Source organism: Zalophus californianus, chromosome 17, assembly GCF_009762305.2.
Source record: "Zalophus californianus isolate mZalCal1 chromosome 17, mZalCal1.pri.v2, whole genome shotgun sequence".
Lineage (NCBI taxonomy): Eukaryota > Metazoa > Chordata > Mammalia > Carnivora > Otariidae > Zalophus > Zalophus californianus.
In genome coordinates, this window is record NC_045611.1 from 11,986,163 (window position 1) to 12,013,554 (window position 27,392).

At 57.2% G+C, this 27,392-nt stretch overlaps 3 protein-coding genes and 1 pseudogene across 6 annotated transcripts in view; 2 read left to right on the top strand and 2 right to left on the bottom strand.

Annotated features, from left to right (window-relative positions):
• BCAR1 (BCAR1 scaffold protein, Cas family member) overlaps window positions 1–5,964 on the top strand; it is a 39,447-nt gene extending 33,483 nt beyond the window's left edge. For all 3 annotated transcript variants that reach the window (XM_027618880.2, XM_027618878.2, XM_027618879.2), the window contains one exon: window positions 2,950–5,964. In XM_027618880.2, coding sequence (XP_027474681.1) covers window positions 2,950–3,462 — 513 coding nt within the window. In that variant the 3' untranslated portion in view covers window positions 3,463–5,964. The remainder of the gene's footprint in view (window positions 1–2,949) is intronic.
• On the bottom strand, window positions 4,809–8,288 carry LOC113935453 (annotated as a pseudogene).
• A 431-nt stretch (window positions 8,289–8,719) lies between these two features.
• Window positions 8,720–12,098, bottom strand: CTRB1 (chymotrypsinogen B1). Of its 2 annotated transcripts, XM_027618876.1 has the most exons (7): window positions 12,015–12,098; window positions 10,905–11,008; window positions 10,711–10,790; window positions 10,290–10,368; window positions 9,787–9,967; window positions 9,576–9,709; window positions 8,720–8,994 (listed from the first exon to the last, which is right to left on the bottom strand). In XM_027618876.1, the coding sequence occupies exons 1-7, from the start codon at window positions 12,064–12,066 to the stop codon at window positions 8,833–8,835; spliced, it is 792 nt and encodes a 263-aa protein (XP_027474677.1). In that variant the 5' UTR covers window positions 12,067–12,098; the 3' UTR covers window positions 8,720–8,832. The 2 variants fall into 2 exon arrangements, with proteins under 2 accessions (XP_027474677.1, XP_027474678.1); XM_027618877.1 differs by lacking the exon at window positions 9,576–9,709 and having other exon boundaries at window positions 8,777–8,994; window positions 12,015–12,066.
• A 10,128-nt stretch (window positions 12,099–22,226) lies between these two features.
• On the top strand, window positions 22,227–27,181 carry LOC113936409 (chymotrypsinogen B-like). The gene is made up of 7 exons (XM_027619551.1): window positions 22,227–22,628; window positions 24,834–24,937; window positions 25,021–25,100; window positions 25,203–25,281; window positions 25,538–25,718; window positions 26,321–26,454; window positions 26,962–27,181. The coding sequence occupies exons 1-7, from the start codon at window positions 22,574–22,576 to the stop codon at window positions 27,121–27,123; spliced, it is 795 nt and encodes a 264-aa protein (XP_027475352.1). The 5' UTR covers window positions 22,227–22,573; the 3' UTR covers window positions 27,124–27,181.
• Window positions 27,182–27,392: the final 211 nt, after the last annotated feature.

The window sequence follows — 27,392 nt, forward strand, 5'->3', positions numbered from 1 at the left end:
CAGAGGCCAGGGGAGCTTGCTGGCTCCACCCTGACCCCCACAAAGCCACCATTTGCCCAGCGGTAAGGTGGGGGTCATAGTGGGTCCATCTCAGGGTCAGTGGGAGAATTGAGTAAAGAATGTGTCATACTGAGGAGCCGCCTCGCCCACAGAACATACTCAGTAAAGGAGTAAAGGTTCATAATTAGACGTATCTCCCCCCGTCCATCCATCATCTGCCCTTCTCACGTATGGAGTCTCCACTGATCTAAGAAATGGACACGTGCTTTATCCTCTATATCTTCTCTGGACTCTGCCAGCACCCCTGTTGGTGGGACATTTCGGTTATTCCCAGAAGTACTTCTGTAAACAGTGCTGCGCTAAATATAAATCTCTTCACCCGACTGCTTGATCATTGAGGTAAATTCCTAGAAGCTGGAAGAGACAGGAATATACCTGGAAAACTCTGTTAGGATCTAGTGCTCTTCGACCAGGGACAGAACGTGCCTTTGCAGTCCAGGCTCATAAAATGTGTGGACGCGCGTGTCGATTCCTTCATTTCCACATCAGTGAAAAATCGGGAACCCCCTGCCCCACATGTCTACTATGAGAATATTGGTTGAATAAATAAAATACAAATGTTAGTAGAGTAGAATATTAGGTGGCTATTAAGAATTGCCAAAGAATGGAAAAGACCCCCCAGAGTCCAAACTGAAAATGAGTGTGCTCTCTCCCCCTGGATATAAGGGAGCCAGATGGTGAGTCTCCCCCAGTGGCTGCCGAGTGTTTTGGGGATGAGGAAGGGGCAGTTCCATGTTGGTTTTGCTTGTTAAATGAAGGCTTGAAATCTTGGATAAAACAACCTGTCTGTTCCTGAGCCTGTGCACAGCTGGTCCCAGCCCCTCAGGCCCCTGGTCTGAACCCACTCGGGATGGACACATCAGTCCACATGGATGACTCCCAAGGCAGGGGCTGCTGGTCATGGAGATGCCCTCTCCCCATGCGCTTACACACACTGGCCAATGTGAAGCCTGTGACCCATTATTAGGGGCTGGAAGTAGGCTATAAAACACTATATTTAGCTGACCTTTGAACAACACAGGTTTGAACTGCATGGATCCACTTATATCTGGATTTTTTTTTCTCAATAAATATATTGGAAAAGCATTTTGGAGACTTAAGTTTGAAAAAGCTTGCGGATGAGCCACATAGCCTAGAAATACTGAAAAAATTATATGTTGTGAGAAAATAGCATTCAGTACATGTAATCTATAAAATACGTGTTCATTAGCTGTTTGTTAGTGGTAAGGCTTCCAGGTAACAGGCTAGGCTGTTGATGAGTAGTCAGCGTTGTTAGAAGTCACGCAGACTTTCTACTGCACGGTGGGTTGGCGCCCGTGAACCCCCATGTTTTGTGGGCACATGTACTGTTTCCAGTCTGCTGGTTAAAAAACAAACAGGAATATTCATGTTTAAAGGAAAGCATCTTGAAGAATAGTCTCCACATTTTTATGTGAATTTGGTTTCTGAGGTTTTACACATACCATGATTTTTTTTTTAAGATTTTAATCTTTTTTTAAGATTTAAAATACCCAATATGGGGCTCAAACTCACAACCCCGGGGCGCCTGGGTGGCTCAGTCGGTTAAGTGTCGTCTGCCTTTGGCTCAGGTCATGATTGCAGGGTCCTAGGATTGAGTCTGACGTCAGGCTCCCTGCTCCACAGAGAGTCTGCCTTTCCCTCTCCCCCAGCTTGTGCTCTTTCTCTCTAACATAAATAAAATCTTTTAAAAAACTAAAACAGGGGCACCTGGGCAAGGAGCTGGCTCAGTCGTTGGGTGTCTGCCTTCGGCTCAGGTCATGATCCCGGGGTCCTGGGATCGAGCCCCACATCGGGCTCCCCGCTCAGCAGGAAGCCTGCTTCTCCCTCTCCCTCTCCCCCTGCTTGTGTTCCCTCTCTCGCTGTCTCTCTCTCTCTGTCAAATAAATAAAATCTTTAAAAAAAATGAATAAAACTCGCAACTCTGAGATCAAGAGTTGCATGCTCTATCAACTAAGCCGGCCAGGTACACCCCCGTACATTTTTTCTGTTCAAAGTTTTTATGGGAAATTGAATACCTTTATAAAATTAAAGAAGCCAGGCCCCCGGGTACCATTCACCCACCCCAACCCCTCTCAGCACAACTGCTAGTCCAGTTATCTGACACCCTTGCCCCATAAAGCATTTTGGAGCCATTATATCATTTCACCTGCAAATACTTTAGTATTTGGTTCTAAAAGATACTTGACCAGGATTGCATTCCACCAGAGGTTACTTCCTGGGTACCCAGGATTCCAGCTGACAGCTCTCTTGTTTTCTGCTTGGTGTATTTGGGGGGAAAAAAATTTTTTTTAAAGAATTAATTAAGAGAGCGAGTGGAGGGAGGGGCAGCGGGAGGGAGAGACTCCCAGGCAGACTCCGTGCTGAGCGCAGAGCTCTTTGCGGGGCTCGATCCCACGACCCCGAGATCATGACCTGAGCTGAAATCAAGAGTCGGATGCTTAACCAACGGAGCCACCCAGACGCTCGTTTGAATCTTCTTGCAACGTATAGGTTGAAGACAAAATGTGGGGTTTTTTAAATTAATTTTGAAGTATGCATAGATCCATCAGAAGGTGCAGAGAGAGCGTACCCTTCACCCCCTTTCCCACAGCAAGTGCATCCTAAGTAAGCAGAGACCGATGTCCCTAACTATGGTTCCTACCCATTTGTTCTCCATTTCCATCATCTCGTGGTTTCAGAAGTTACAAGAGTGGAATCCTATCTTTTGAGACCGGCAGGCTATTATGGCGAGTGTCGGGGAGGCTGCGGAGGCCGCGTGTTCCGGCCGTTGCCTGGAGGTGGCTCGTGTCGTGCGCTCCCGCGGGGAGCCATCACTCTCCCCTCATGCAGTGTGGCTGTGGTTTTCACTGTGCTTTCCCTCTGCTGCAGCTGAAGCAGTTCGAGCGACTGGAGCAGGAGGTGTCCCGGCCCATAGACCACGACCTGGCCAACTGGACGCCGGCACGGCCGCTGGCCCCGGGGCGGACGGGCAGCCTGGGGCCCTCAGACCGGGAGCTGCTGCTCTTCTACCTGGAGCAGTGCGAGGCCAACCTGACCACACTGACCAACGCGGTGGACGCCTTCTTCAGCGCCGTGGCCACCAACCAGCCGCCCAAGATCTTCGTGGCGCACAGCAAGTTCGTCATCCTCAGCGCCCACAAGCTGGTGTTCATCGGGGACACGTTGTCGAGGCAGGCCAAGGCGGCCGACGTGCGCAGCCAGGTGACCCACTACAGCAACCTGCTGTGTGATCTCCTGCGTGGCATCGTGGCCACCACCAAGGCCGCTGCCCTGCAGTACCCGTCGCCTGCCGCTGCCCAGGACATGGTGGACAGGGTCAAGGAGCTGGGCCACAGCACCCAGCAGTTCCGCCGGGTCCTGGGCCAGCTGGCAGCTGCCTGAGAGCCGGTGACCGCAGGGATGCGGGTCAGGGGAGGAGGGCACCTGCCCTGAGAGAGTCGCCATGCTGCAGGTGCGGGGACAGGTGCCCCAGCTCTGTCCGGGCCTGGTGCCCCAGACTGTCCAGGGCTTTGTACATAGTTAGGATGGGGCAGGATATGGGACCACGCCTCCTCAGAGGAGCCCAAGCAGAGCTGGGCCCCTGGGAGCCAAGGCTGAGGAGTGAGCTGGTTGTCTTCCCTGCATACACGGGGGGCCGGGGCCCAGAGAGCCCTGGGCCATGACCCTCATGGCCTCAGAGGACCCCTTGAGCTAATCCTAGCCCCACAGGGGTGCCAGGTCCCCCGTCCCCCCACAGCACAAGCGCCACTGTACCAGGAGAAAAACTCTAAAACACTATTTTTCATTATTGGTTTTCCAATCATTTGACTAATAGTCTACATTTAAATAAAATTTTAAAAATGAAAAGCCTCTGGTGTGAGAGGTGTGAGAGCCAGGAAGGCTCATGGATGTGAGCAGCTGTGTCCTTGCTCTCAGATGCCATGGGGTAGGAGCTGCAGGTTGAGGCAATTCGGGCTGAGGCTGTGGGCGGCTTCCCGGGAGGGTGAAGAAAAAGTGGGTCCCTTCAGGAGAAAACCAAGGCCCTGGGACACAGGGCTGGGCCAGGGATCTTCTGCAAGGTGGGAGCAGGTCTGCCAATGGCCCCAAGACCTTGGGAGTCCAGGCTGCTGGAGAGAAGTTGAGCCGTCCTCCGACAGCAGGGCCCAAGCGCGCTGGCCGAGGAGGGGTGCGGGCCGCGGCGAGGTTGGCAGAAAGCCAGCGTGGACGGAAGCAGCTCCAGGAGCGCACCGGGCTCTCTTGGAGCCTACGTTCCGGGGCAGAGAACCCGCCGAGGGCACCACGGAAACTCGTTTTCACAGACCTTGCCCAGAACTTGGCTCTGAGAGAGGAGCTCATTATTTCAGCTGTGGGACTTCTTCCAGAGCATCTTTTCTGGAATTACACATAGACTTGGCCTCCAAGTTGGGGTTTGGGGTCCGCCCTTGACCTGAGTCATTGTATGTCCTCCCCTGGCCTCTCGGGGTATGTCCAGCACCGTGGGGGAGGCAAGAACCCTGGGACTCAGGAAGGTGCGGCTCCTGGCGCTGTCTCTTGTGCATGTGAACTTGGGCCTCGGTCTCTCTAACTCTACGAAGAAAGGGCAGGATCTGTCAGCCCTCTTGGCTCTCAACTTTACAGCGGGGACCCCAGTGAAGGCAGCCATCCTTTTCACCACCACCCCCCCCAGCACCCTGGGGTGAGGACACAGAAGTGAAGAGGCATGTGGTTGCTCTCAGGGTTTTACCTGGGTTCTGCAGAAGGGGCGGTGGGTGGGGGTTCATTTGGTCTCCAGAACCTCGAGAACCCAGGGATTGAACTCAGTGACATGGGTATACACCCCTGGTGAGAATGGGTGGCACCAGCTACTGCCCCAGGACACGATGCCCACCAGGGTCCAGGCTCCGTCCTTCTGGCAGACCAGGGGGCCACCAGAGTCGCCCTGCAGGAGGAGAAAGGACTTGTTCCAAAGCCCGAAGTGGGGTGCCAGGTTCCCAGCGTGCCCTGACCTGCCCCAGCCCAGGTTCTGTGCAGAGAAATGACCAGGGTGGGCACAGTGACTGAGCAGGAGACCCTTCCATGTGGGCCCCACGGCAGCCCCAGCTCCGTCACCGACTCCGGGACGGCCTGGGGCAGGTGGCCGACCCTCTGACCCGGCCAGCGTCTGTACAGTGGGCCGGAAACCTCCACCACCCCATCGCCCCCTACCCCCCCCCGCCCCGCGGCGGCTGGCGGGAAGATGCCACGGCGCCCGGAAGCCCCGCAGCACGCCCCGGCCAGAGCGAGCCCTGGGTCCGAGGCACCTGCTGGGCGGGTCCGGGCTTTGGCCGGGCCAGCTGGCGGGAGCGAGCGGGAGGAGACGCGCGCAGAAAGGAGCCGCGCTCCCCGCCTGAGCAGGGGCGGGGCGAGGTCCGCGAGCGCGGGCGGGGGTGGTGGAGCCGGGCCGCACCTTGCAGGAGGAGACCCCGCTGGCGCCGGCGCAAATCATCACATCGCTGATCTTGCTGCCCCAGAACTTCTGGCACTCGGCGTTGGACAGGAGGGGCAGGGCCGCCTGCTGCAGCTTGTCGGGGGTCTTGTTGGCTGGAGGGACACAGCAGGCCGGCGGGGGTCAGGGCCCCTCCCCCGCCCACCCCACAGCGGAAGCCGCCGCCGAGGGAGCCGCGGGGGAAGGGGAGACCCGGCCGGACCCCGGGGCCAGCGGGGCACGGCCACCGGCCTCGAGTCCGGGGACGATTTCCAGGCCTGGAAATGGGGCAATGTGGACCTGGCTGCAAGTTCGTGAGGGCGATGCTTGCTGGTACGTAGGTGTTTCTCGGCAAGTTAGTCTTCAAGTATAGAGCGCTTAAACTCATCTCTATTCATGTTTGGTAGGTTTTTCATTAAGAGGGTTTTAAATAAAGAAATAGAAAGACTTACGGCTTGCAATTTACATGCTTGGGACTTAGACCAAAAGCCAGAATGAGTCTCGCTTCTGACAAGGCCCTGCCAGGACGCTCACAGCCGTACTGGGTCTTGCCGCAGCCCGTGGTGGCGCAGACGGAGCCCGCGGGGAAGCTGGTGCTGGCGCTGGGCAGACACACGGGGGACACGGTGCTGGAGAGCGGGGCCGGCCGGCGTGGCCAGCTTCAGCAGGTTGATGTCGTTGCTGTCCATAATCCTGTCCCACAGCGGGTGTTCAAAAACCTGGGGAGATGTGGTGGGGGCTGGGCAGAGCTCAGAGGGAGGACTTGGGGGATTGAGGGGGGGGTGCAGAGGCCTGGAGGCACAGAGGGCTCAGCGCCAGACGGGCGGTCGTTGAGAAAGACGCACAGATGGAGTTGCACAGACAAAATCTCAGGAAACTGGCATTTGACACATTGGCGATATTTAGTTTTTATATTTTTTGCTTTTCTACCATGAGCAAAACTTAATTTTACCATCAGAAACAACCTTCGTATTTTTAAAGGAGCTTTGTTCCCTGGGAAAGAAGGCTCTGGACCGAGAAGTGCAGGGGTGAGGCCCGAGCGGGTTGGCCAGGGTCGTCTGTGCCCACACACCCTGCCTCCTTGCCCCTCCCTCGTCCAGGGCACGGTTGGGGGGAGGCAGCCCCACCACGGCCTTCCCGCCTGGCGGTACCTCCGCGATCCTCAGCGCCTGGACAGCCTCGTCATCAGAGCCATGATCAGACACCCCAGCCACCACACGGTGGTCTTCCTGGGGAGAGAGGGGGTGGCAGAGGGTGCTCAGGCTTTGGCCACCTCGGAGGGGTGTCTGGGAACCTCACCTGATGAGGGAAACCCCGGCCAAGCCACAGGGACCTCAACTCCCACGGGGACCCGGGGGCCTGGTTCCCCATCTGTGCAGCGAGGGCACAGGCCTAGAGCTGCTCTCCTGGACCAAGCGGGGGTCCGAGGCGGTGGGGGGCACAAGGGTGGGGGCTTTCTCCTGCAGCCGGTCACTCTGCCTGTAGCTAGGAGGTAGGGGCAGCTTCTTCCCCACCCGCCGGCTGCCTCAGACCCTTCCCGCCAGGGAGCAGTGCCTGGGCAGGGTGGGTTGGGGAGGGAGTGAGGGTGCTTTCCTGAGCCCGGGCCTCACCTGACCCTGCAGTGGGCGGCAGTGAGCACCCAGTGCTGGCTGATGAGGGAGCCCCCACAGAAGTGTAAGCTGGAGCCAGTCCGGGGAGAGGGGAGAGGGACGGTCAGCCTCGCCTCTCCTGCCTGACTGCCCCCCCCCCCCCCGCGTCTAACCCGCCCCTCCTCAGCTTCCCCCTCACCTGCAAGGACACCTGCCCGGGCCAGGAGCTAGGGACAGCGTCCTCCCCATTGACGATCCGGGACAGGCCACTCAGCTCGGGGTGGATGGCAGGGACTCCGCAGCCTGGGGGCCAGGGCCAGGGTAGCTGGTCAGTGGATGGGGCCAGGGGGGAAGACCCGGCACTTCCAGGCATCTGTGACCACCTGGCACCTGGAGCTTTGGCCACCGCAGGGCACTCAGCCCCTCAGCCGGCAGCTGCCCTGGTGCCCTTGTGGAGGGTCCTGGAGGCTGGGGGACCTCTGGAGTTGGGGCCCAGAGCTAGAAGCCTGCGTCCGGAGACTCCCTATGTAGCCAGCTCCCCAACCCACTGTGTGCCCCGAGAGGAGCCTCCATCCCGCTCTGAACCCAGGGTCCTGGGTCGTGGGGCTGGGATGTCCTGCTTGAGTCCCTGGTGCTCTCACGGCCCCCTGAGTCTGCAGCAGGAGCAGGTCGGGGTCAGAGTGTTACTCCACCCGGAGCGGCACAAACCCAGGAGGCTGCCCAAGTCGGGAAGACGGAAGGGGCTGGGCAAAAGGAAGGGTGCGGACAACGTTCCCGAGGCAGAATTCCTGTGCCTCGGGGACACGTGTGGATGCTGGAGGAGCCCGGACGACCCCCCGCTTCTGAGCCAATGGAGGAGGCCAAGACGAGGCAGGTCCAGCATGACCAGTGGAGTTTGAGGGGCCCGAGGGATCTCTAGGCGGAGGAGGAGTGGGGAGCCCAGGAAAGGCACCCAGAGAGGCTGGGGGCGGGGAGCCAGCGGCGCCAGCAGATGGTCAGCTGGGGCGGGTGATGAGAGTGCGAGGACTTGGCCCTCCGGGTCCCCACTTCTGGGGCTGCGGGGCGCCGGGGGTGGGAGCGGCTTGGTCTGCGGCTGCCAGGCCTGCCCGAACCTTGCACTTACTGGAGCTGCTACCAAAGAGGAAAAAGCCAAGGACAACCCAGAGAAAGGCCATGGCGTGTGGCTCAGGAGGTGGGATGGGGCTGCCCAAACGACCCCCATTATATTCCCCCAGCCCACCAATTACAGCCAGCCTCGCCATCCCTTCCTTATCATGAGTCCCTGGGCTGAGGAGCACCTGACTCCTGTGCAGGCCTGGGAAAGTTGCAGCCCTGGGGGCTGCTCCTGGGAAGGTTCCTTGGAACCACAGGTGTGTGCGGCCAGCAGCTGGCTCATCCCCCAGCTGTCCACTCCCCGGCGGTGGGGGCCCTGAGCACCCTGAGCAGGGCATGGATGGCCAGGGCCCTGCTGCCTACGAGGGTGGGAGCAAGGAGTGAGGGGTGGGGGCCAAGATCCCACTTCATCTCTTGGGAGCAAGACTAAAAAAGGGCCCTCCAGGGACCTCCTGCCTTTCGTCCCAGTGAAGATGCAAGTTCAGGAGCAGAATGAGGTCTCAGGGGCCCCAACACAGGAGAGCACATCATCAATGTGTTTTTTATTGGTTTATTGAGGCTTTGTGGGGAGCAGGTCAGCAGGGACAGCAGGGTGGGGCTGGGGACTCAGTTGGCTTCCAGGATCTGCTGTACCCAGGGCATGAGCCTGGTGACGCGGGCGTACACGCCAGGACTGGAGGTAGAGCAGGTCCCACTGCCCCAGGACACGATGCCCACCAGGGTCCAGGCTCCATCCTTCTGGCAGACCAGGGGGCCACCAGAGTCGCCCTGCAGGGAGAGAGAGGAGCTTGGATCTGGCAGCCCGTAGACACCTGGCAGGTGCATCCTGGAGGGATTATGAAAGAAGCTGCAGTAGCTCCTTGTGTGGTTTATGCCCCTGTAAGGCTGGGCCATCACCAGGGGCCCTATGATAGAGGCCTAATAAAGCGGGTTTGATTGATAGGAAGGAAGTACGGGTGGTGCTGGCCTGGCCATGGAGCCCAACCCTTTCTGGACACTTCTGGGAGCCCTGGTCCACTACCCAGGCTGTACCTTGCACTGCTCCAGCGGGGCGGGGGGGGCGTCCTTTCAGACACTGATTTCAATGGAATTTTGCAATAGGGAGATTTCAAGACCAGAGCCCCCTGCCCTGGCATCCCTCTGTTGTGGTCACTGGTGATCGGCCAGGAGAACTAAGCATTTTTATGACTGCTCAAGCAGGAATTCAGGGACGGAGTGTCAGGCCCTCCAAAGAGGCCTTCGTGTGACTTCCATCTCTTCTCTCCGGCCAAGCCCCTTACCCGGGACTTTGCCAGAACCCACCCCAGGCTGGGAGGGAAGGGGTGCCAGGTGAGTCCAGGAGGCCATACCATGCAGGAGGACACGCCACTGGCCCCGGCGCAGATCATGAGATCGGTGATCTTGTTGCCCCAGAACTTCTTGCACTCGGTGTTGGACAGGAGGGGCAGGGCCGCCTGCTGCAGCCTGTCGGGGGTGTTGGCATCTGGAAGGGCAGGGTGGGCGGTCAGCAGGCACAGCCCGGCCCCCCACCTCCCACCCACCTGGCCGGAGGGCGCTCACTGGTGTGTTTGGTCAGGCCCCAGCCCGTGGTGGCACACAGTGTCCCGGCAGGGAAGTCGTCATTCTCAGCGGGCAGGCACACGGGCGACACGGTCTGGGAGAAGCGGGCAGGCGTGGCCAGCTTCAGCAGGGTGATGTCGTTGTTGACAGTGAATATGTTGAATCTGGGGTTCTTGAAAACCTGCGGGGTGGGGCGGACAGTGGCGGTTGGGGTCCGGGAAGAGGTTGACGCAGGGCTGAAGCAAGGCACCAGGCCACCCCAGGTCACCCCAGTGCTTCTGTCTACACAATGGCCTGTTCGACTTGGTAGCTCCTTCTACAGCCCCAGGAGCCCGAGGCCAGGCCCAGGCCCATGGCGCAGACCTTGAACACCCTGCTTTCTGCTTTGCCTCCTCACGGTGGTCGGGAGCATCTGGGGGTGTTCAGGCCTTAGCCTGGGCAGCACACTCCTGAGGGCCTGCCCCCCTCCCCGGGGTGACGCCTGGACTCCAGGGCCACCATACCTTGGCAATCTTCAGCACCTGGATGTCCTCAGCATCTGAGCTTTGGTCAAACTCCCCAGCCACGACCAGGTGGGAGGTTCTGGAGAGGGCCCGAGAAAGAAGGAGGATTCTCCTGTGAGGCGGGGCGACCACGCGAGGGGGTGCCGGCTGCATGTGTGCGCGTGTGTATCTTTGTGCATATGCTCAGAGTTGATGATCCAGAGATGGGAGCGCAAAATATCAGTAATTGCCCCCGAAACACCTGCACCTACAGCCCGCCGGGTATTTCCTTCCCGGTGACCCTTGGGAGACCAGCATGACTTGGGTTTTCTACACGTTCCCAAACAAGGAAACTGAGGCACAAGGAGTTAAAGGTCCAGCCCTCAGTGCTGAGAGTCTCCCACCCCCACCAAGGGGTTTCCTGGGGACTTTGAGTCCTCACCTGACCCCGCAGTGGGCGGCAGTGACCACCCAGTCCTCGCTGATGAGGGAGCCCCCGCAGAAGTGGAAGCCAGTGCTGTCCTGGAGGAAGACGGACGGGTCAGTGCTGGCTGGACACCAGCAGCCCCCAGCCGGGCCCAGGGTGGGCCAATACCCCAGTGTGTCCTCCACTCAGGGGCAGAACTCCCCCCTCACCTGCAAGGACACCTGCCAAGGCCAGGAACCCGGGACAACTTCCTCCCCATTGACAATCCTGGACAGGCCACTCAGCACAGGATGGATGGTGGGAATCCCGCAGCCTGGAGGTGGGAGCATGAGGTAAGGGATGGAGGCCGAGGGCTCCCCACCCAGGTCCCAGTCTCCCAGGAACCCCCAGGGACAACTCAGTCTGACGTGTGGTTCAGCCCAGAGAAGCCCAACAGGTTGGCTTCGAGGTGGTGGCCAGGCCGGAGCACGGGTTGGAGGCAGGGCTCTGGGGGTATGAACGCAGCCCCACCACCGCCTAGCCTTACCATTCTGAGCGTTTTCCCGTCTGCAAAGAGAGGATCATATAGCTGCTAACCTCACAGAGTTGGGACAAGGATGCAAGAAGACGGGCCGCCTGGGCGGCCCAGTTGGTTGACTGTCCGACACTTGATTTCAGTTCAGGTCATGATCTTGGGGTCCTGAGATCAGGCCCCAAGTCTGGCTCTATGCTCAGAGGGTAGTCTGCTTCTCTCTCTCTCTCCTTCTCCCTCTGCCCCTCCCCTCCCTCAAACTCTCTCTCTCTCTCTCTCAAATAAATAAATAAATCCTAAAAAAAAAAAGAGAGAGAGAGAAGAAGCAGCAGCAAGAAGACTAAGAAGGCAAAGCAGGAACTTGCTCTGTTCCTGGCACAGAGCAAGGGCTCGGTGAACACAAGTTTAAAAGTGCTGGGTTCGAGGGTCCCAAAGGGTTGTGGTGGTCCAGCCACACCTGCCCGCCTGCTCGCCCTCCGAACCTGTTTGGGAGCCACTAGCTGTTCAGAGAATTTTCGCTCCCTCGACTTGGCCTCCCTGTCCCTTGCACAGCGGGCAAGGCCTCGGTCAGCCCCAGGAAGGCCCACCTCCTGCTGGGAACCGCGCGCTGGCTAGTCTGGGCCAATCCTCCCAGCATCCCCATTGTGCTGATGGCGCTGGTGAGGCTCAGAGGGGGAGAGAGACCTGCTCCGGCTCACACCACCGTGTGCACCTGAACGGGGAGCAGGGACCCTGTTGCCCCTTCTGGCCCTGGGGGTTGAAGGGGAGCAGAGACATCCCTTCTGGCCTCTGTTTGCCCTGGACTCACCGAAGGCTGTGCCCAGGAGGGCGTAACAGGAGACGATCCAGAGGAAGGCCATGGTCAGGGAGGTGTAGGGTGCCTGTCTGGGGAGCTCCCTGTTATATCCCTGGGCACCAAGCTGTTATCTGCCAACCTTGAGGTAAAAATCCCTTTCCTGGGCATGTGCCCGAGGACGTAGAATGTGCCAGAGCAGGGCTGGCATCGGGGCATGGGATGGCAGCACCTGTGGCCCATGGTCGAGCTTGGGTCTGGGTCAAGGGCAAAGGTGGGGCCAAACAAGGTAGCCATGGGGGAGGGCTCAGAAAACTTGGGCTTCCTCTTCCAGGAAGGGACTTCTGGACAGCAGCCTGGCCTGGGCAGAGTTTGAGGCCCAGCCTATTCTCTCATGGGCTGGAGAGACTTAGACAAGTAATTTACTTGGTCTGTTAGTTATTCTAAACCCCTGGGCAGTGTGGTCAAGGAGGGAGGAGGTGTGGGGACCAAGGCACCGGCGGCCAGGGCTGAGGATGTTCCCCTGATCTTGGGGATGGCCAAGCAGTCTCCCTGAAGGTTCCATTCAGTATCTGGGGTGGTCACTTGGGCTATGTGCAGCATGGCTCAGAGGGACAAGGCGCCCACTGCCTGTTCACATGAGGCCGGGTCTTTTCACTGGGGCGCCATGGGCCCCTGGAATCGAGTATGTGGCATCCTGGAGCCATGGCCCCAGTGAGAGCTGGTGGAGGCTGGGTCAGGCAGGAAATGGGGTTTGGGCCGGGGGGGGAGGTGGGCAGGCCAGGAGGCCGACTTCTGGCTTGGGTGACAGGGTGGACAGTGGGGCCCTTTCTCAGCACTTGAGAGTGAGGCTGCCAGGCACAGCGTGAGCCCCGCAAAACACACAAGGAAAAATGGTATCTCATGGCTGCTTTTAATTTCCATCGCACTGATGGTAGCGTGCTCCACGGTACAGGTCTCAGCACAACGCAGCTGTGCCGACTGGGGCAGGCTGTGTGCCTTCTCTGGTTTTGTTTCTAAGTATGTAAAATGGGGATGCTTGTAGTATGGATCCCACATGATGAAAGGGCATGACCCATCCCGAGCTAGGACCAGGCGTAAGACACAATCCATGCTGGCTGGTCCTCCGACCTCCTTCCTGAAATGCCTATGGGTGCCCTTTCCGCATTCTAGCAGACTGTCCGATGACAGTGCGGGGTGGCCACACTGCATCAGGTGGGAAAGCAGGGCCCGAAACAGGAGGCAGAGGGTGGCCCCCTCTGTGAGACCATGCCATCCCTGCAAGCCCGTTCATCCTTTCCAGCCCAGCTAACCAGGCCCATAGTGGGCTGCAACAAAGGAAAAGAAATTTCTACTGCTTTTAGCAAGCGTGCGTGGGGAAAGCAGTGGGAGAATTTAGTGAGAAAAGTTTAAAAAAAAAAAAAGTACATTCCTACCAGCTAAGGAGTTATCGTGATTAATACCAAGGCAGGAGGGCCTCACCCAGAAGGGGACATTTAAGTTACGGGAGCAGGCGGAGTGCGCCAAGCACAGCCCCGGGGCTGTGTCCAGGCAGAGTCCGGAACAAGAGCGAAGGGCGATGCTCGGGAGGCCGCCCGCAGGAGGCAGAGGGCACTGGTGAGGCCAGGGCAGAGAGGCCGGGGGGGGGGGGGGGGGGCGGGGGCCGAGGAGGGCCCTAGGTGGAGACACGGTCGGGAGCTGCTGCGGCCGCCGGGCGCGTCGTTCCACCTGTGGAGCCGCAGTGGCAGCCGGGCGGCCAGGTGGCAGCGGCCGCAGGGCGGGCGGGACCCCACGTGGGAGGGGCGGGGCAGGTGGGGGCGGGGCCGCGGCCTTGGAGCCGAGCGCGCGCCGAGCCCCCGCCCGCCCCGCGCCCCCGGCGCACCGGCTGCGGAGGGGTGGGAAGGCGCGCAGCTGCAGCGCGGGGCGGGTCGCACGTGCAGCCGCTCCTGCGGGGCGCGGGGCCAGAAGCTCGCCGGGGGGAGGGGAGGGGGGCCCGCGGCCCTCCAGCCCGCCCCGCAGCCACCCCAGACCCAGAGGAAGGGCCCCTTGACCCGGACGCCGGGCGCCTCCGCCCCCGCGCGGTTAGGCCTCGGCCAAGCAGCCAGTCGTCAGGGTCCCAGGAGGAGCCGACGACGCATCTCTGGACCCAGTTGTTCAGCCAATCAAGTTGACGGTATCGGTTTGGAACCCAGCCCCCCGGGCTCCCGGAGCGCACCCATCTCAACTCTTGCACGCTCCCAGGGAGAAGGTATGGCCTTGTTTGCGGGCTGCGTGCCATTCAGAAAAGCTTAACTCTGCGCCGGTCGGCTCGTTGCAAGCATGTAGCAGCTGGTGTGTTTAGCGGGCACTGCTGAAGCAATTCCAGGAAAAGGGGTGGCTCGAGGCAGTGTACTCAGGATGACCAGCTCCGTGTGCGCCCTGGCAACAAACAGCATGGGGACCTCTCTTGCCCAGGCAGCCTGTGCTTTGCTGGGGACGTGAGACCCTGAGCCAGTCCCTGCGCAGCTACCTCCTGGGTTCTGGCCCCAGGTGGAGGTTGTGGGGTTGGGGGTGTCCAGGTCCTGCCTGGCGTGGAGGGAGAGCGTCCTGTCTGAGACTGTGGGATTGCTTGAGGCCGGCACTCAAATGTCGGTTTCCTTAGGTGAGGGGGCCCCTCCTCTTGAAGTCCTGCCTCTCAGGAGGTCAAATCCCAACCCTCTTTTTTTATTAAAAATAAGATATTGAAGTATAATTTACACGTGACGAGATGCACAGATGTTAAGTGAACAGAGGGATGAATAGATACATACACACACACACCCCCACACACACACACACACACACACCGTAGTGTAACAAACACCACAACCAAGATATAAAATAATGCCATGACTCCAGAAAGTTCCCTCATGCCTCTTTCCAGCTACCCCTCCTCTGAGGCAGCCAGCAACCATGTTCCTATTTCTTTCACCACAGATTAGTTTTGCCTGTTCTAGAAATTGATATAAATGGAACTGTACTGCATGTTGTCTTTGTATCTGGATTCTTTTCACTCAGCCAGATGGTTTTTCTGTTTTTTTAAAGATTTTATTTATTTATTTGACAGAGGGACACAGCGAGAGAGGGAACACAAGCAGGGGGAGTGGGAGAGGGAGAAGCAGGCTTCCCGCTGAGCAGGGAGCCCGATGCGGGGCTTGAGCCCAGGACCCCGGGATCATGACCTGAGCCGAAGGCAGACGCTTAACGACTGAGCCACCCAGGCGCCCCAAGTCAAGTGGTTTTGTGATTCACTTGTGTTCTTGGCTGTATCAGGAGTGGTGTTGCACTTCATAAGCGCACCACAATTTATGTACCATTCTCCCACTGGGACATTTGGGCTCTTGCTCCGCCCCCAGACAAAGACCCTCCCTTAAACTCCCTTTTTTCCCTACTATTTTTCCCCAAACCATGGCAGAGTAAGGAACAGGAGATGGCTGGGGGCACGATCTTCAGCCTGTTGTCAGAGATGCACACCAAAAACTCCTTTCTCCTCTCAGGGAGCTTTAAGTTGTTTTGGGGAAAAATTATCAAATATTTCAAATTCCCTGGGTATGTGTTGGCATTATGTTCAGCTATGAAATATAGAGACCTGAAAAACTATAGTTTAAGCAAAGTAGACGTTTACTTTTCTCATTTAACATGAATTCTAAAGGGAGATAGTCCGAGGCTGATGTGGCAGCTCAAAAACCTGTGGCATTTTCCTCATGGTTCCAGTGTGGCTGCTGAACGTCCATGCATCACAGCTGCATTCAGGCAGGAGAAGAAGGGGGGGGAGAGAAAAAGACAAAAAGCATTACCACCAGAATCTGTCCCATTTATAAAAAAAATCTCCCTGGTTAGCCCCCATCCAGTGATTTCTGCTTACATCTCATTAGCAGAGCCATGTCTCCAGGCCACCTCCAATTGCAAGGGTGGGGAGGTCAGGAAAGGAAGCATTTTAGCTGAACCTTCTCTACCTCAAACAAAATCTGGAAGAATGGAGGACGAGGTTTTGGTAAGCTCCCAGCACCGACTGCCACACCAGGTAAACTGTTTCCTCTGAGGTTGGAAAAATGGAAACTGATTCTTACATCTTTTTTCTTTTCGTCAGTGACACAACTCTTATGCCTTGACTCCTTCAGGATTTAGGAATTTGAAATGGAGCTGCCCAGGGTCCCACAAGAATAAAGCCGTGACTTTTTGTGCAAGGCGGTCACCAGCAAAACAGAAAACTCTGTGTACTTAAGGCAAGGATGAGTTTCTTTTTTCTTTCTTTCTTTTTTTTTTAAGATTTTATTTATTTATTTGAGAGAGAGAGAATGAGAGATACAGAGCACGAGAGGGAAGAGGGTCAGAGGGAGAAGCAGACTCCCTGCTGAGCAGGGAGCCCGATGTGGAACTCGATCCTGGGACTCCAGGATCATGACCTGAGCCGAAGGCAGTCGCTTAACCAACTGAGCCACCCAGGCGCCCCAAGGATGTGTTTCTTAAGAGGCTCACAGTGTTGTCAGGATGGTGAGCTGGAAAACTAAGCTTGGGGCTCAGCTTCTGTTCAGTTTCATCGGCAGCCTTTCTCCCTTTTGAGCAGTTTATGAAACAGGCTCGTGCAGCCGAGACGAGATGGAGTTGCGGGGGCCCCCGTGGGAAACAAATAGCCCCCCTCAGACAGGGCAGCTCATGCAGACCGCTCCTAAAGGTGCTGCTTCGGGAAGCCATCGGGCGACACGAGCTCAGAGCTCACAACGGTGGGGAGATGCAGGACATGTTAGCTGCACCCCGGAGGGTGACACATGTCGGGGAGGCTCCCACGGGAGCATGGCCTTCGTGGAAGACTGAAAACCGCCCAGAGGGGAGGGGGGGGGCTCTTCATTCAGAGCTTCCTATCCATAGCGGGGGTGGGGGGGGGGGGTCCTGCAGCTTCACTGGCCTCAGGCACAGACTCGAAGGCAGGCAGGGGCGAGGGAAAGGTTTGTCGTGGACAAAGGGCGGGCTGGAGGTGTGCCCTGACTGCAGGCTGTTGGCGCAGGGAAGGGGGGCACCCCCAGTGAATGGCTAGGGGTGCATACTGGGCCCGTCCTAAGCTGGAAGCTGGGGCAAAGATGAGGAAAGCAGTCAGTTATGAATCAAGTCATGGCTGTCTAGGGTGGGCTGCTGCTGGCTTGCTGGGCTGGTTGCTGCAGATGGCGGGTCAGAGTTTTCTTCTCTCTGGTCTGGCTTGTGTCCGTTTCTATCTTCAGTGTCTCACCTTCCATATAAAGTTTGAGGGTGAAAGGTGTGGGTGCAGGGAAACATGAAGGATCGACTCTTGTCATGGGCCAGGGAGTGGTGCGGATGGGTGGGGGAGGTTCTGCGGAGAACTGGCTTTGTCTCAGAAGGCGGCAGCCCCAGGTCGGCACAGAGCTTTTGTGCGGAGCGAGATTGGCTCCCTCAGATGGGGGGAACGGGAGCACCTGTGTTGGCAAGGGGGGGTTCACGGAGATTTGAGCGTTCAGAGTTCTCCAGCCTTGCTCTGTCTACCTAAAGTACCCCACTGCTTCCCCACCAGCTCCTTACCTGATGGGGTTGAGTGTTTGTCAGATTCTGCAAGCTGCAAGTCTCCAAGCCCTGAGTCAGGCTCCAGGCTCATCTGTGGCCGTTTCGGTATAAATCATATACTGTATAATTCGCCCATTTAAAGTGGATGAATCAATGGTTTTTGGTTTATTACATTAGCTTTTAAAAATTGTGGTAAAATATATATAACATGAAATTTGTCAGTTTCACCATTTTTAAGTGTACAGTTCAGTGGCATTCATTACATTCCCGATGTGGCACAACCATGCCCCCTACTCCCAAAACATTTTCATCACTTCAAGTGTATCCACTGAATGATAATTCCAATTCTCCTCTCCCCCAGCCCTGGTAACCTCGAATTTAATACCTGTCTCTATGGGTTTGCCTATGATGGATGTTTCATGGAAATGGAATCGTGCAGTAGGTGGGCCACTGTGACTGGCTTCTGCCTTTGAGTGTAATCCTTTCAAGGTTGATCCGTGTTGTAGGACATATCAGTACTCCATTCTTTTTCACGGCTGAATAATATTCCATTGTGTGGGTGCACCACAGTTCGTTTATCCATTCGTCCACTGATGGACATTTGGGTTGTTTCCACCTTTCGGCTGTTGTGGATAGTGTTGCTTTGAACAAATCCCTGCTCTCATTTTGGGGGAACGTATACCTAGGAGTGGAATTGCTGGGTCATACGATAATTCGATGTTTAGCTCTTTGAGGAGCCACCATACTGTTTTCCACAGAGACTACACCATTTTCCATCCCGTCCAGCATTGTACGAGGATTCCAGTTTCTCCAATTCTTTGCCAAAGCCTCTTATTTCCCTTTTAAAGATTTTTTATTTATTTTTTTGAGAGAGAGAGAATGAGAGATAGAGAGCACGAGAGGGAAGAGGGTCAGAGGGAGAAGCAGACTCCCTGCTGAGCAGGGAGCCCGATGTGGGACTCGATCCCGGGACTCCAGGATCATGACCTGAGCTGAAGGCAGTCGCTTAACCAACTGAGCCACCCAGGCGCCCTCTTATTTACCTTTTAAAAAATTACAGCCATCATGGTAGGTGTGAAGTGGGATCTCATTGCGCGTGTTTTTTTTTTTTTTTAATTTTCAAATTGTGGTAAACTGCAAATAACATAAAATTTACCATCTGAACCATTTTCAAGTGCACAGCTCAGTGGTAGTAAGTGCATTCACAGTGTTGTACACCCACCAACAACATGCCCAGAACTCTCTTCATCTTGCTACACTGAAACTCTGCACCCATTAGACTATAACCCTCCATTGTCTCCCCCACCAGCACCACGCAACCATCATTCTACTTGCTGTCCAATGGCCTCCTAAATGGGATCATACAGTGTTTGCCTTTTTGTGACTGGCTTCTTTCATTGAGCATGATACCCTCCAGGTTCGTCCATGTTGTAGCTTCCGTTGGGATTTCCTTCCTTTTTAAGGCTGGATAATATTCCCTTCTATACATAGACCACATTTTGTTTCTCTGTTCATCTGTTGATAGACATGTGGGTTGCTCCCGTGTCTTAGATACTGTAAATAATGGATTGAGCCCCGCATCAGGCTCCCTGCTCAGTGGGGAACCTGCTTCTCCCTCTCCCACTCCCCTGCTTGTGTTCCCTCTCTCGCTGTGTCTCTCCCTGTAAAATAAATAAATAAAAATTAAAAAAAAATAATGTTGCTACTAACATGGGTGTACAAATATCTCTGGGAATCTGCTTTTCATTCTTCTGGGTGTATATGCAGAAGTGGATTGTGAGATAATGGGGTAAATCTGTTTTTAATTTTATGAGGAACTGCCATTGTGCAAGGGATCCCATTTCTCCACATCCTTTCGCATTCTTATTTTCTGGTTTTTTTTTATTTTTTGGGTTTTTTTTTTTGGTTTTGTTTTCTATTTGCCATCCTCATGGGTATGAGCTATATCTCACTGTGGTTTCGATGTGCATCTCCTGGATGACTGGTGATTTTCATCATCTTCTCGTAGGCTCCTGGACCAGTGGCCCAACTCTCCAGTATTTACGATCACCGCTGACCCTGTAGGGATTTGGTGCCACAGCTACCTGCCCTTCCACCCGCCCTTCAGCCTCTGCCACCGCCAGTGTTAATTGGTGATGCCACAGCATCACCCCGTGGGCCACTGGGGTCTCCTCCTTCCTGACAAAGAGGTTCTCCATGGACTTCTCCAGTCTGTGAGCATCACTTTCCCAGTGGGCCTGGGGACACAGCCACTATATCAGTCACGGTCTTGCCGGAAAACAGGCGGCACACTCAAAATTGGGTTATTGAGGTGAATTTATCTTTAAAAAAATTTTTTTTTAGATTTTATTTATTTATTTGACACACAGAGAGAGAGAGCGAGCACACAAGCAGGGGGAGCCACAGAGGGAGAGGGAGAAGCAGGCTCCCTGCTGAGCACAGAGCCTGACGTGGGGCTCAACCTCAGGACCCTGAGATCAGGACCTGAGCCGCCCAGGTGCCCCTATTGAGGTGAATTTAAATAAAGGAAACCTTACAAAGGTGTGGGCAGGGTTTAGGGAAAACAAGGCTGGTGCCGTGCCCAGGGCTCTAGAACCATAGGGACATCCCTGGAGCTGACGAGACCAGGGAGGAGCAGTTATGGAACCCGGAGAGGGTCGCTGAGCCGACAGGGCCTCCGCAAAGGAGCTGTGGCCGCTGGCGAGGGAGGGCTCGCTTCCAGGGAGGCGGCCCGACTTCTCGCCCTCCCCCCTTCTCGGGGCCCCGCTCCTGTGCCTGGGGGTCAGTGCGCTGGAGGCCAGCGCACTTTGTGTCATTCCAGAAGCTGCCCGTCATAAAACAATGGCAGACAGTGGCTAAGCCACAGGGGCTCGCACTTCTCCGTGAGGGCACCCAGGCAGGTGCTGCCGGGCGGCTCAGGGAGGCCGCAGTCCCGAGTCAGCGCCTCAGGAGAGTGGCCCGCGGGCCAAGCCGCACATGCGCACAAGCCTGCCCGAGCGCGGGCGGGGGGGGGGGGGGGGGGGGGGGGGCGGTTCTCACCCCGCTGGCCCCAACTGCAGACACTAGTCAGAGTCTCCCCGCTGAGAGCTGGGTTGGGGTGACCCTCCGCTGGACGAGAAGGGGGAACGGCTCGGGCGGGTAGCCCGGAGGCCACGCTGCTCTGGGGGGGCGGGGGGGTTCACCTCGGAAAGGCAGCAGCAGATAGGAATAGCCGTGGCCTCGTGGCTCTGAGCCTCACCCTCACTCACCTCTGCAACTGGCGAAGCTGTCCCTGCCTTTCCAGAAGATTCCTCCTACACTCCAGTGGGCCAGGGGTTTACTTTCGCAACAGACCTGGAGAACCAGAGACTGGGGGCTGCTCTGGAAAAGTCCCTGAGGCAAGGAAAATACAATTGGCTTGGCTACCTGCTTGGAATGAGCGAAGGAAAAAAAGAGAAGAAAACCCGAGTGAATGTAAATATTTCAATAAATGACCCTGATCTGGACCTTAACAATGGACTCCTCACACAGCTGGGGCTGATGCTCAGCTGGGACCCCCAGGGGCTGCCAAAAAGCTTCAGACCCAGTTAGAACCCAGCCGCAGGCTCTCTACGTCCCTGGAAATGTGGCAGCCCTGCCCCAGAGATATGGGGTTCCTCCGGGACCCTGCCCCACCCGTGACCACTGTCGCCACTGCTCAGAGCCCCTGCTCACCGCCCCCCACCCCCGGAGCATTTTGAACAAACCCCATACTGAGCACATACAGATCAAGACAAAACCTCCAGGCCACTGGAGTCCCGATCAGGAGCAGTGACCCTATGCTGCTCACTCTGGCCAGCTTCGTCCAGGGGAACGCGACCCTGGGGAGCACAGTGCCCAGAGGCCTCGAGAGGAGACTCCTCTGGTCACCCCACCTTCCTTGACATACCAGCTCAGGGCTGAAGCCCAGAGCACCTTCCAGAACCGCAGCACTCTCCCTGCCTCCCTGCCTGGACTATGGGACTCAAGACATCATAGTCCCGTCCCTTCAGTGTCCGACTCTGTCACTAGGCTCTCAGCCTCCCAAGGACAGGCGCACCATGCGCAGTGTGCATGTGAGTGCCCAGCATCTACACCAGGGTCTGCTGAGAGGTCACTGGGCCCCTGCTTCTGGCAAAGGCATCACCATCCTATTACCTACACCTTCCTTTTCTCAGTGTTCTGGGACCACAACATCATTTCTGTTGTTTCCCTGTGTGTCATTTAATGGCAGCAGTCAACGCCCCACTTTACAGGACACAGCGCTATCTACAGTGACGGGTTCCTTACGCTGTGCGTTACCACGGGAAGAGACTGAGCTGAGCCCAGGGCTAGATGCAGGATGGCCTATCAGCGTGTTTGTCCACCTAGAACCTACTAATGGCCTCCGCGGGGGCGGTGCTCTCGCCCTCACCCCCCCCCCCACACCCTCACGCACACTCAGAAGCTGCCTGGCTGGGCTGGTTTGAAGGGGACGTTCTGGATGACCCAGAATATCTGTAGAATACTTGTAGATGGTATTGCACTGAAAATACTCTTTGCTGAGCCCCTGCTGCCTACGTCCAGTGTACTGGAGGCCCCCCGGCGACAACAGTCGGGGTTCTTTGAACCCCACGGGGGGGTTGCCTATGATTAGGAGCTGGGATTCCCCCCCAGTGCCCTGGCAGCGGCTGGTTCCTGGGACTGGCTACAGGCTGCACAGAGCTGGGCTCTCCAGGGCCCGGGCTCTGGGCTGGGGCGCCGGCATTGCCTGTCACAGAGCCTTTGGGATGCCAGGTGTTGCCAAGTCTCAGGGGTGACAAGGCCTCAGAGCAGCTGCCCTTTTCCCAGGGGCTGAGGCATCCCAGGCTGAGAGCCAGCCCTGGCTGTTTGAGGGGCTTGACGCCCACTTACCGTTCAAGGTCTTTGGATAACAGGGTGGGTGTCTCTCGGGCTTCTCCAGCTGGGCAGGGCCAGAGGGGCTGGGCAGGGCTTGGGGTGGCCCAGGAGACTTAAAAAGCAGGGCCCCCAGAGCGGTTGTCCCATATCTTCCTGAGAGCAGCAACATGGCCTTTCTCTGGCTTCTCTCCTGCTTTGCCCTTGTGGAGGCTGCCTACGGCTGTGAGTGTCGGGACCCTAGGGGTGGGCCTGCCAGGCCTGGAGCAGGCTGAGGAGGGGGTCCCGAGCCCCCAGTGGCTCTGCATCCAGCCCCAGGGAAGGAGCGCGAGGGGCTCTGTCCAGAGTGAGCCCTGGGGCCTGGCCAAGAAGGAGTTTGGGGCCCCCTTCCCTGCACGCAGGGCCTCTCCCCAGACTGGCAAGCTGAGGCTGTGGGGAGCACAGGGGTCCTTTTGGGGCTCTCTGAGCACTTGGACTCTGAGCCAGGAGGGTGCCAGAGACCAGTCTGGGCCCCACTGAGTCCTGGGGCCCCAGGCCTGGCTCGGGCAGGGGTACTGTGAGCAGAGGAGGGGAGCGGTCGCAGGAGACTCTCAGTGCCCATCCTCAGATTTTTATTTATTGTGCCAGGCACTTGTGAAGTCCTTTATCTTCCATTAAAAAAGAAGAAATGGTAAAAACCACAGGAAATAATATGACAACCACGTACCTACCATCAAGGTTTTGCAAATATTTTTTTTTTTTTGCTGACTGGCTTCAGGGATTTCTTTTTAAAACAAACTAGGGGCGCCTGGGTGGCTCAGATGGTTAAGCGTCTGCCTTCAGCTCGAGTCATGGTCCCGGGGCCTGGGATTGAGCCCCGCATCAGGCTCCTGCTCAGTGGGGGGCCTGTTTCTCCCCCTCCCTCTGCTGCTCCCCCTGCTCATGTTCTCTCTCTCTCTCTCTGTGTGTCTCGAATGAATAAAAAAAAAATCTTAAAAAAAAATAAAACATAAACTAGATTCAGCTCAAGCCACACTCTCCCTCTGCCCCTCGTGGAAGGTGAGCCCGATTCCGAGCTTGCTGGGCCTCATTTCTGGGTGGGTTTTTACCAATTTACTACATACTTAGAAATCCATAGACACCATACAAAATGTGTACAAACTTTCACACGCAGTATTATACGCTACATCAATTTTAAAACGTGCCCGGGGCACCTGGCTGCCTCAGTCGGTGGAGCTTGCGACTCTTGATCTCAGGGTGGAGAGCTCAAGCCCCAGGCTGGGCACGGAGCTTACTTTAAAAAAAAATTAAAGTGCCGGGGCGCCTGGGTGGCTCAGTCGTTGGGCGTCTGCCTTTGGCTCGGGTTGTGTTCCCAGGGTCCTGGGATCGAGCCCCGCATTGGGCTCCCTGCTCAGCAGGGAGTCTGCTTCTCCCTCTCCCACTCCCCCTGCTTGTGTTCCCTCTCTCACTGTGTCTCTCTCTGTCAAAAAATAATAATAAAATAATAAAGTACCTTTTCTCGCCCATGTAATGTTTTAGATTTATCCCTGTTGGCGCGGAGCCCCATCACTGTAATCACTACAGTCAGCTGTGTAAATTCATCCTGGGATAGTTCTAATGTTTTTGCTATTACAAAGAACGCGATTAGTATGCTGACATGTTCTGGCAAGAATGCTCTGCGTTGGGTTGCCCAGGGGCAGCAGGGCAGGCACTAACTAGCCTGTGTTACCCAGGGGGCTGCGGTGGCGGCTGCGGGAGCCTAACTTGACTTGCACAGGTGCCGAGAATTCCCCAGGTCCTCACGGACATATTAAGTACACTTGTCTTTTCTCAGTGTCTGGGACAACTCAAGCCCTCGTTTTGTTTTCCCCGTGTGTCCACGTATGGGGCAGAACCAAATTATTTAATAAAATAATTAAGAAACGTAAACTTTATGCATGAATAGTTCCTGAAATCTCTGGAAAAGAAAATTCAGTGAGGGCCCAAGGGTGGAATGTACCATTTCCTACCTGCCTCGGCAAGGCGTCCCAGTTCCAGATGCCCCATGCGCTTGGGGTTGGCCAATTTTAATCTCCTCCCATCCAACAGGTGAGTTTTGACCTGAGAGGGGAACCTTGTTTGCTCCCCAGTTTACTGAGGAAAATGAACAGTGGAGATTCAGGGACACTCTGAGGTCTCACAGCAAGAAGGCTGGGAGTCCAGCCCCACAGTCTGATTTCTCGGCCTGTTTTCTGCTCCTTCATCAGAAAGACCCTGGGCATGGTGCATGAGTAGGGTTAGCAGGCTGCATGTGGGGATCCTCGTGCCTACAGGTTGAGGACTGCAGCAGAAGTTGCCTGGGGGTGGTAGGAGGGTGTGTAGGGTCCTGCGCGGGCCTGGAAGAAACTAGGAGTTTTGCAGATTGGCCCTGGGCCTCAGCCTTCTTCCCCCTCCTCCTGCCCCCCCCACCAGACTGCGGGGTCCCCACCATTGAGCCTGTGCTGAGTGGTCTGTCCAGGATCGTCAATGGGGAGGACGCCGTCCCGGGCTCCTGGCCCTGGCAGGTGTCCCTGCAGGTGAGTGGGGGACACACGGGGGTATTAGCCAGGCTGGGGGCTGCAGGCGTCCAGCCACCACTGACCTCCCCGTCTTCCTCCAGGACAGCACTGGCTTCCACTTCTGCGGGGGCTCCCTCATCAGCGAGGACTGGGTGGTCACTGCCGCCCACTGCGGGGTCAGGTGAGGCCTGGGCAGGCTCAGTGCTCTGCTTCTGGCTACATTTCGGGGTGAGGAGGAAGCAGGGCCCACTCCAACTCTTTAACTTCCACGTGATTCCTCTAGCACGTCTCACCTGGTCGTGGCTGGGGAGTTTAACCAGCGCTCAGATGAGGAGAACATCCAGGTCCTGAAGATTGCCAAGGTACCCCTGAGCCCTGTCCCACTGGCCTGGGGGCCTCAGCCAAGGGGCTGGGGGCAGAAGCAGGAAGGACAAGACCCCTGGGCTGCCTGAGATGTAGGAGCCCAGGGCGGGTGGGGCCGCCCTCTGAATTCTCATTCCGGGCTCCTGTGGGTCTGTTTCCTCCATGGCCGCCAGAGAAAGAGCTTATCTCCTTGCAACCTGCAGGTTGCCAACGAATCCGAGGGCTTGATTTCGTTGTTCTGGCTCTACCCTATAGGTTTTCAAGAACCCCAGGTTCAACATGCTGACCGTCCGCAACGACATCACCCTGCTGAAGCTGGCCACGCCCGCCCGCTTCTCCCAGGCCGTGTCCCCCGTGTGCCTGCCCGAGGCGACAGACGAATTCCCCCCTGGTTTGCTGTGTGTCACCACCGGCTGGGGAAAGACCAAGTACAATGGTGAGCAGGACCTGGCGTTTCCCCCCAGGAGATGTGTCTGCGCTTGGGGCTGCCTGAGTAGCAGGAGTCTCCAGGGGGACACCCGTGTAGCTTTTCTTTTTCTTGTCTAAATTGCAACACAGCCATAAATCTTTCCATTTTTTATTCAAAACTCTCTTGGGGCACCTGGGTGGCTCAGCGTCTGCCTTCCGCTTGGGTCATGATCCCGGGGTTCTGGGGTTGGGCCCTGCGTTGGGGTCCCTCCTCAGTGGAGAGCCTGCTTCTCCCTCTGCCTCCGCTCCCCCTACTTTGCTCTCTCAAATAAACAGATAAAATCTTAAAAAAAAAAAAAGATGAGCTTAAGCGCTCTATACTTGAAGACTAACTTGCCGAGAAACACCTACGTACCAGCAAGCATCGCCCTCACGAACTTGCAGCCAGGTCCACATTGCCCCATTTCCAGGCCGGACTCGTCCCCGGACTCGAGGCCGGTGGCCGTGCCCCGCTGGCCCCGGGGTCCGGCCGGGTCTCCCCTTCCCCCGCGGCTCCCTCGGCGGCGGCTTCCGCTGTGGGGTGGGCGGGGGAGGGGCCCTGACCCCCGCCGGCCTGCTGTGTCCCTCCAGCCAACAAGACCCCCGACAAGCTGCAGCAGGCGGCCCTGCCCCTCCTGTCCAACGCCGAGTGCCAGAAGTTCTGGGGCAGCAAGATCAGCGATGTGATGATTTGCGCCGGCGCCAGCGGGGTCTCCTCCTGCAAGGTGCGGCCCGGCTCCACCACCCCCGCCCGCGCTCGCGGACCTCGCCCCGCCCCTGCTCAGGCGGGGAGCGCGGCTCCTTTCTGCGCGCGTCTCCTCCCGCTCGCTCCCGCCAGCTGGCCCGGCCAAAGCCCGGACCCGCCCAGCAGGTGCCTCGGACCCAGGGCTCGCTCTGGCCGGGGCGTGCTGCGGGGCTTCCGGGCGCCGTGGCATCTTCCCGCCAGCCGCCGCGGGGCGGGGGGGGGTAGGGGGCGATGGGGTGGTGGAGGTTTCCGGCCCACTGTATAGACGCTGGCCGGGTCAGAGGGCCGGCCACCTGCCCCAGGCCGTCCCGGAGTCGGTGACGGAGCTGGGGCTGCCGTGGGGCCCACATGGAAGGGTCTCCTGCTCAGTCACTGTGCCCACCCTGGTCATTTCTCTGCACAGAACCTGGGCTGGGGCAGGTCAGGGCACGCTGGGAACCTGGCACCCCGCTTCGGGCTTTGGAACAAGTCCTTTCTCCTCCTGCAGGGCGACTCTGGTGGCCCCCTGGTCTGCCAGAAGGACGGAGCCTGGACCCTGGTGGGCATCGTGTCCTGGGGCAGTGGGACCTGCTCTACCTCTGTTCCTGCTGTGTACGCCCGCGTCACCGAGCTCATGCCCTGGGTTCAGGAAATACTTGCTGCCAACTGAGCCCATGGCTCCCACTATCCCAACCCTGAGTGTTTCCAATAAAAGCATACAAAGGGAAGCACTGAGTTCACCTGTGTCCCTGTGGAGCCTAGGAGGTGTGGGGCTGAGTATCCATCTCTATCACCTGCCTAGGGTGGCGGTATCATCCCCTCTTTAGGCATTTTTGGGGAAGCTGTATCTATATCTCATCCTCCCTGCGCAGGACTCCACCAGGGGGTAGAACTAAGGTTCTACCTACTGGACCCAGCTTGACCCAAGGAACTTTCTGG

Coding starts and splice junctions, on each gene's coding strand:
- CTRB1 (XM_027618876.1), bottom strand. CDS start 12,066: ATGGCCTTCCTCTGGATCGTCTCCTGTTACGCCCTCCTGGGCACAGCC. Junction 9,710..9,786: donor GGGCCTGACCAAACACACCA/GTGAGCGCCCTC, acceptor CTGCCCTTCCAG/ATGCCAACACCCCCGACAGG. Junction 8,995..9,575: donor GTGGCGTGTCCTCCTGCATG/GTATGGCCTCCT, acceptor CTCTCCCTGCAG/GGCGACTCTGGTGGCCCCCT.
- LOC113936409 (XM_027619551.1), top strand. CDS start 22,574: ATGGCCTTTCTCTGGCTTCTCTCCTGCTTTGCCCTTGTGGAGGCTGCC. Junction 22,629..24,833: donor TGTGGAGGCTGCCTACGGCT/GTGAGTGTCGGG, acceptor CCCCCCCACCAG/ACTGCGGGGTCCCCACCATT. Junction 26,455..26,961: donor GCGGGGTCTCCTCCTGCAAG/GTGCGGCCCGGC, acceptor CTCCTCCTGCAG/GGCGACTCTGGTGGCCCCCT.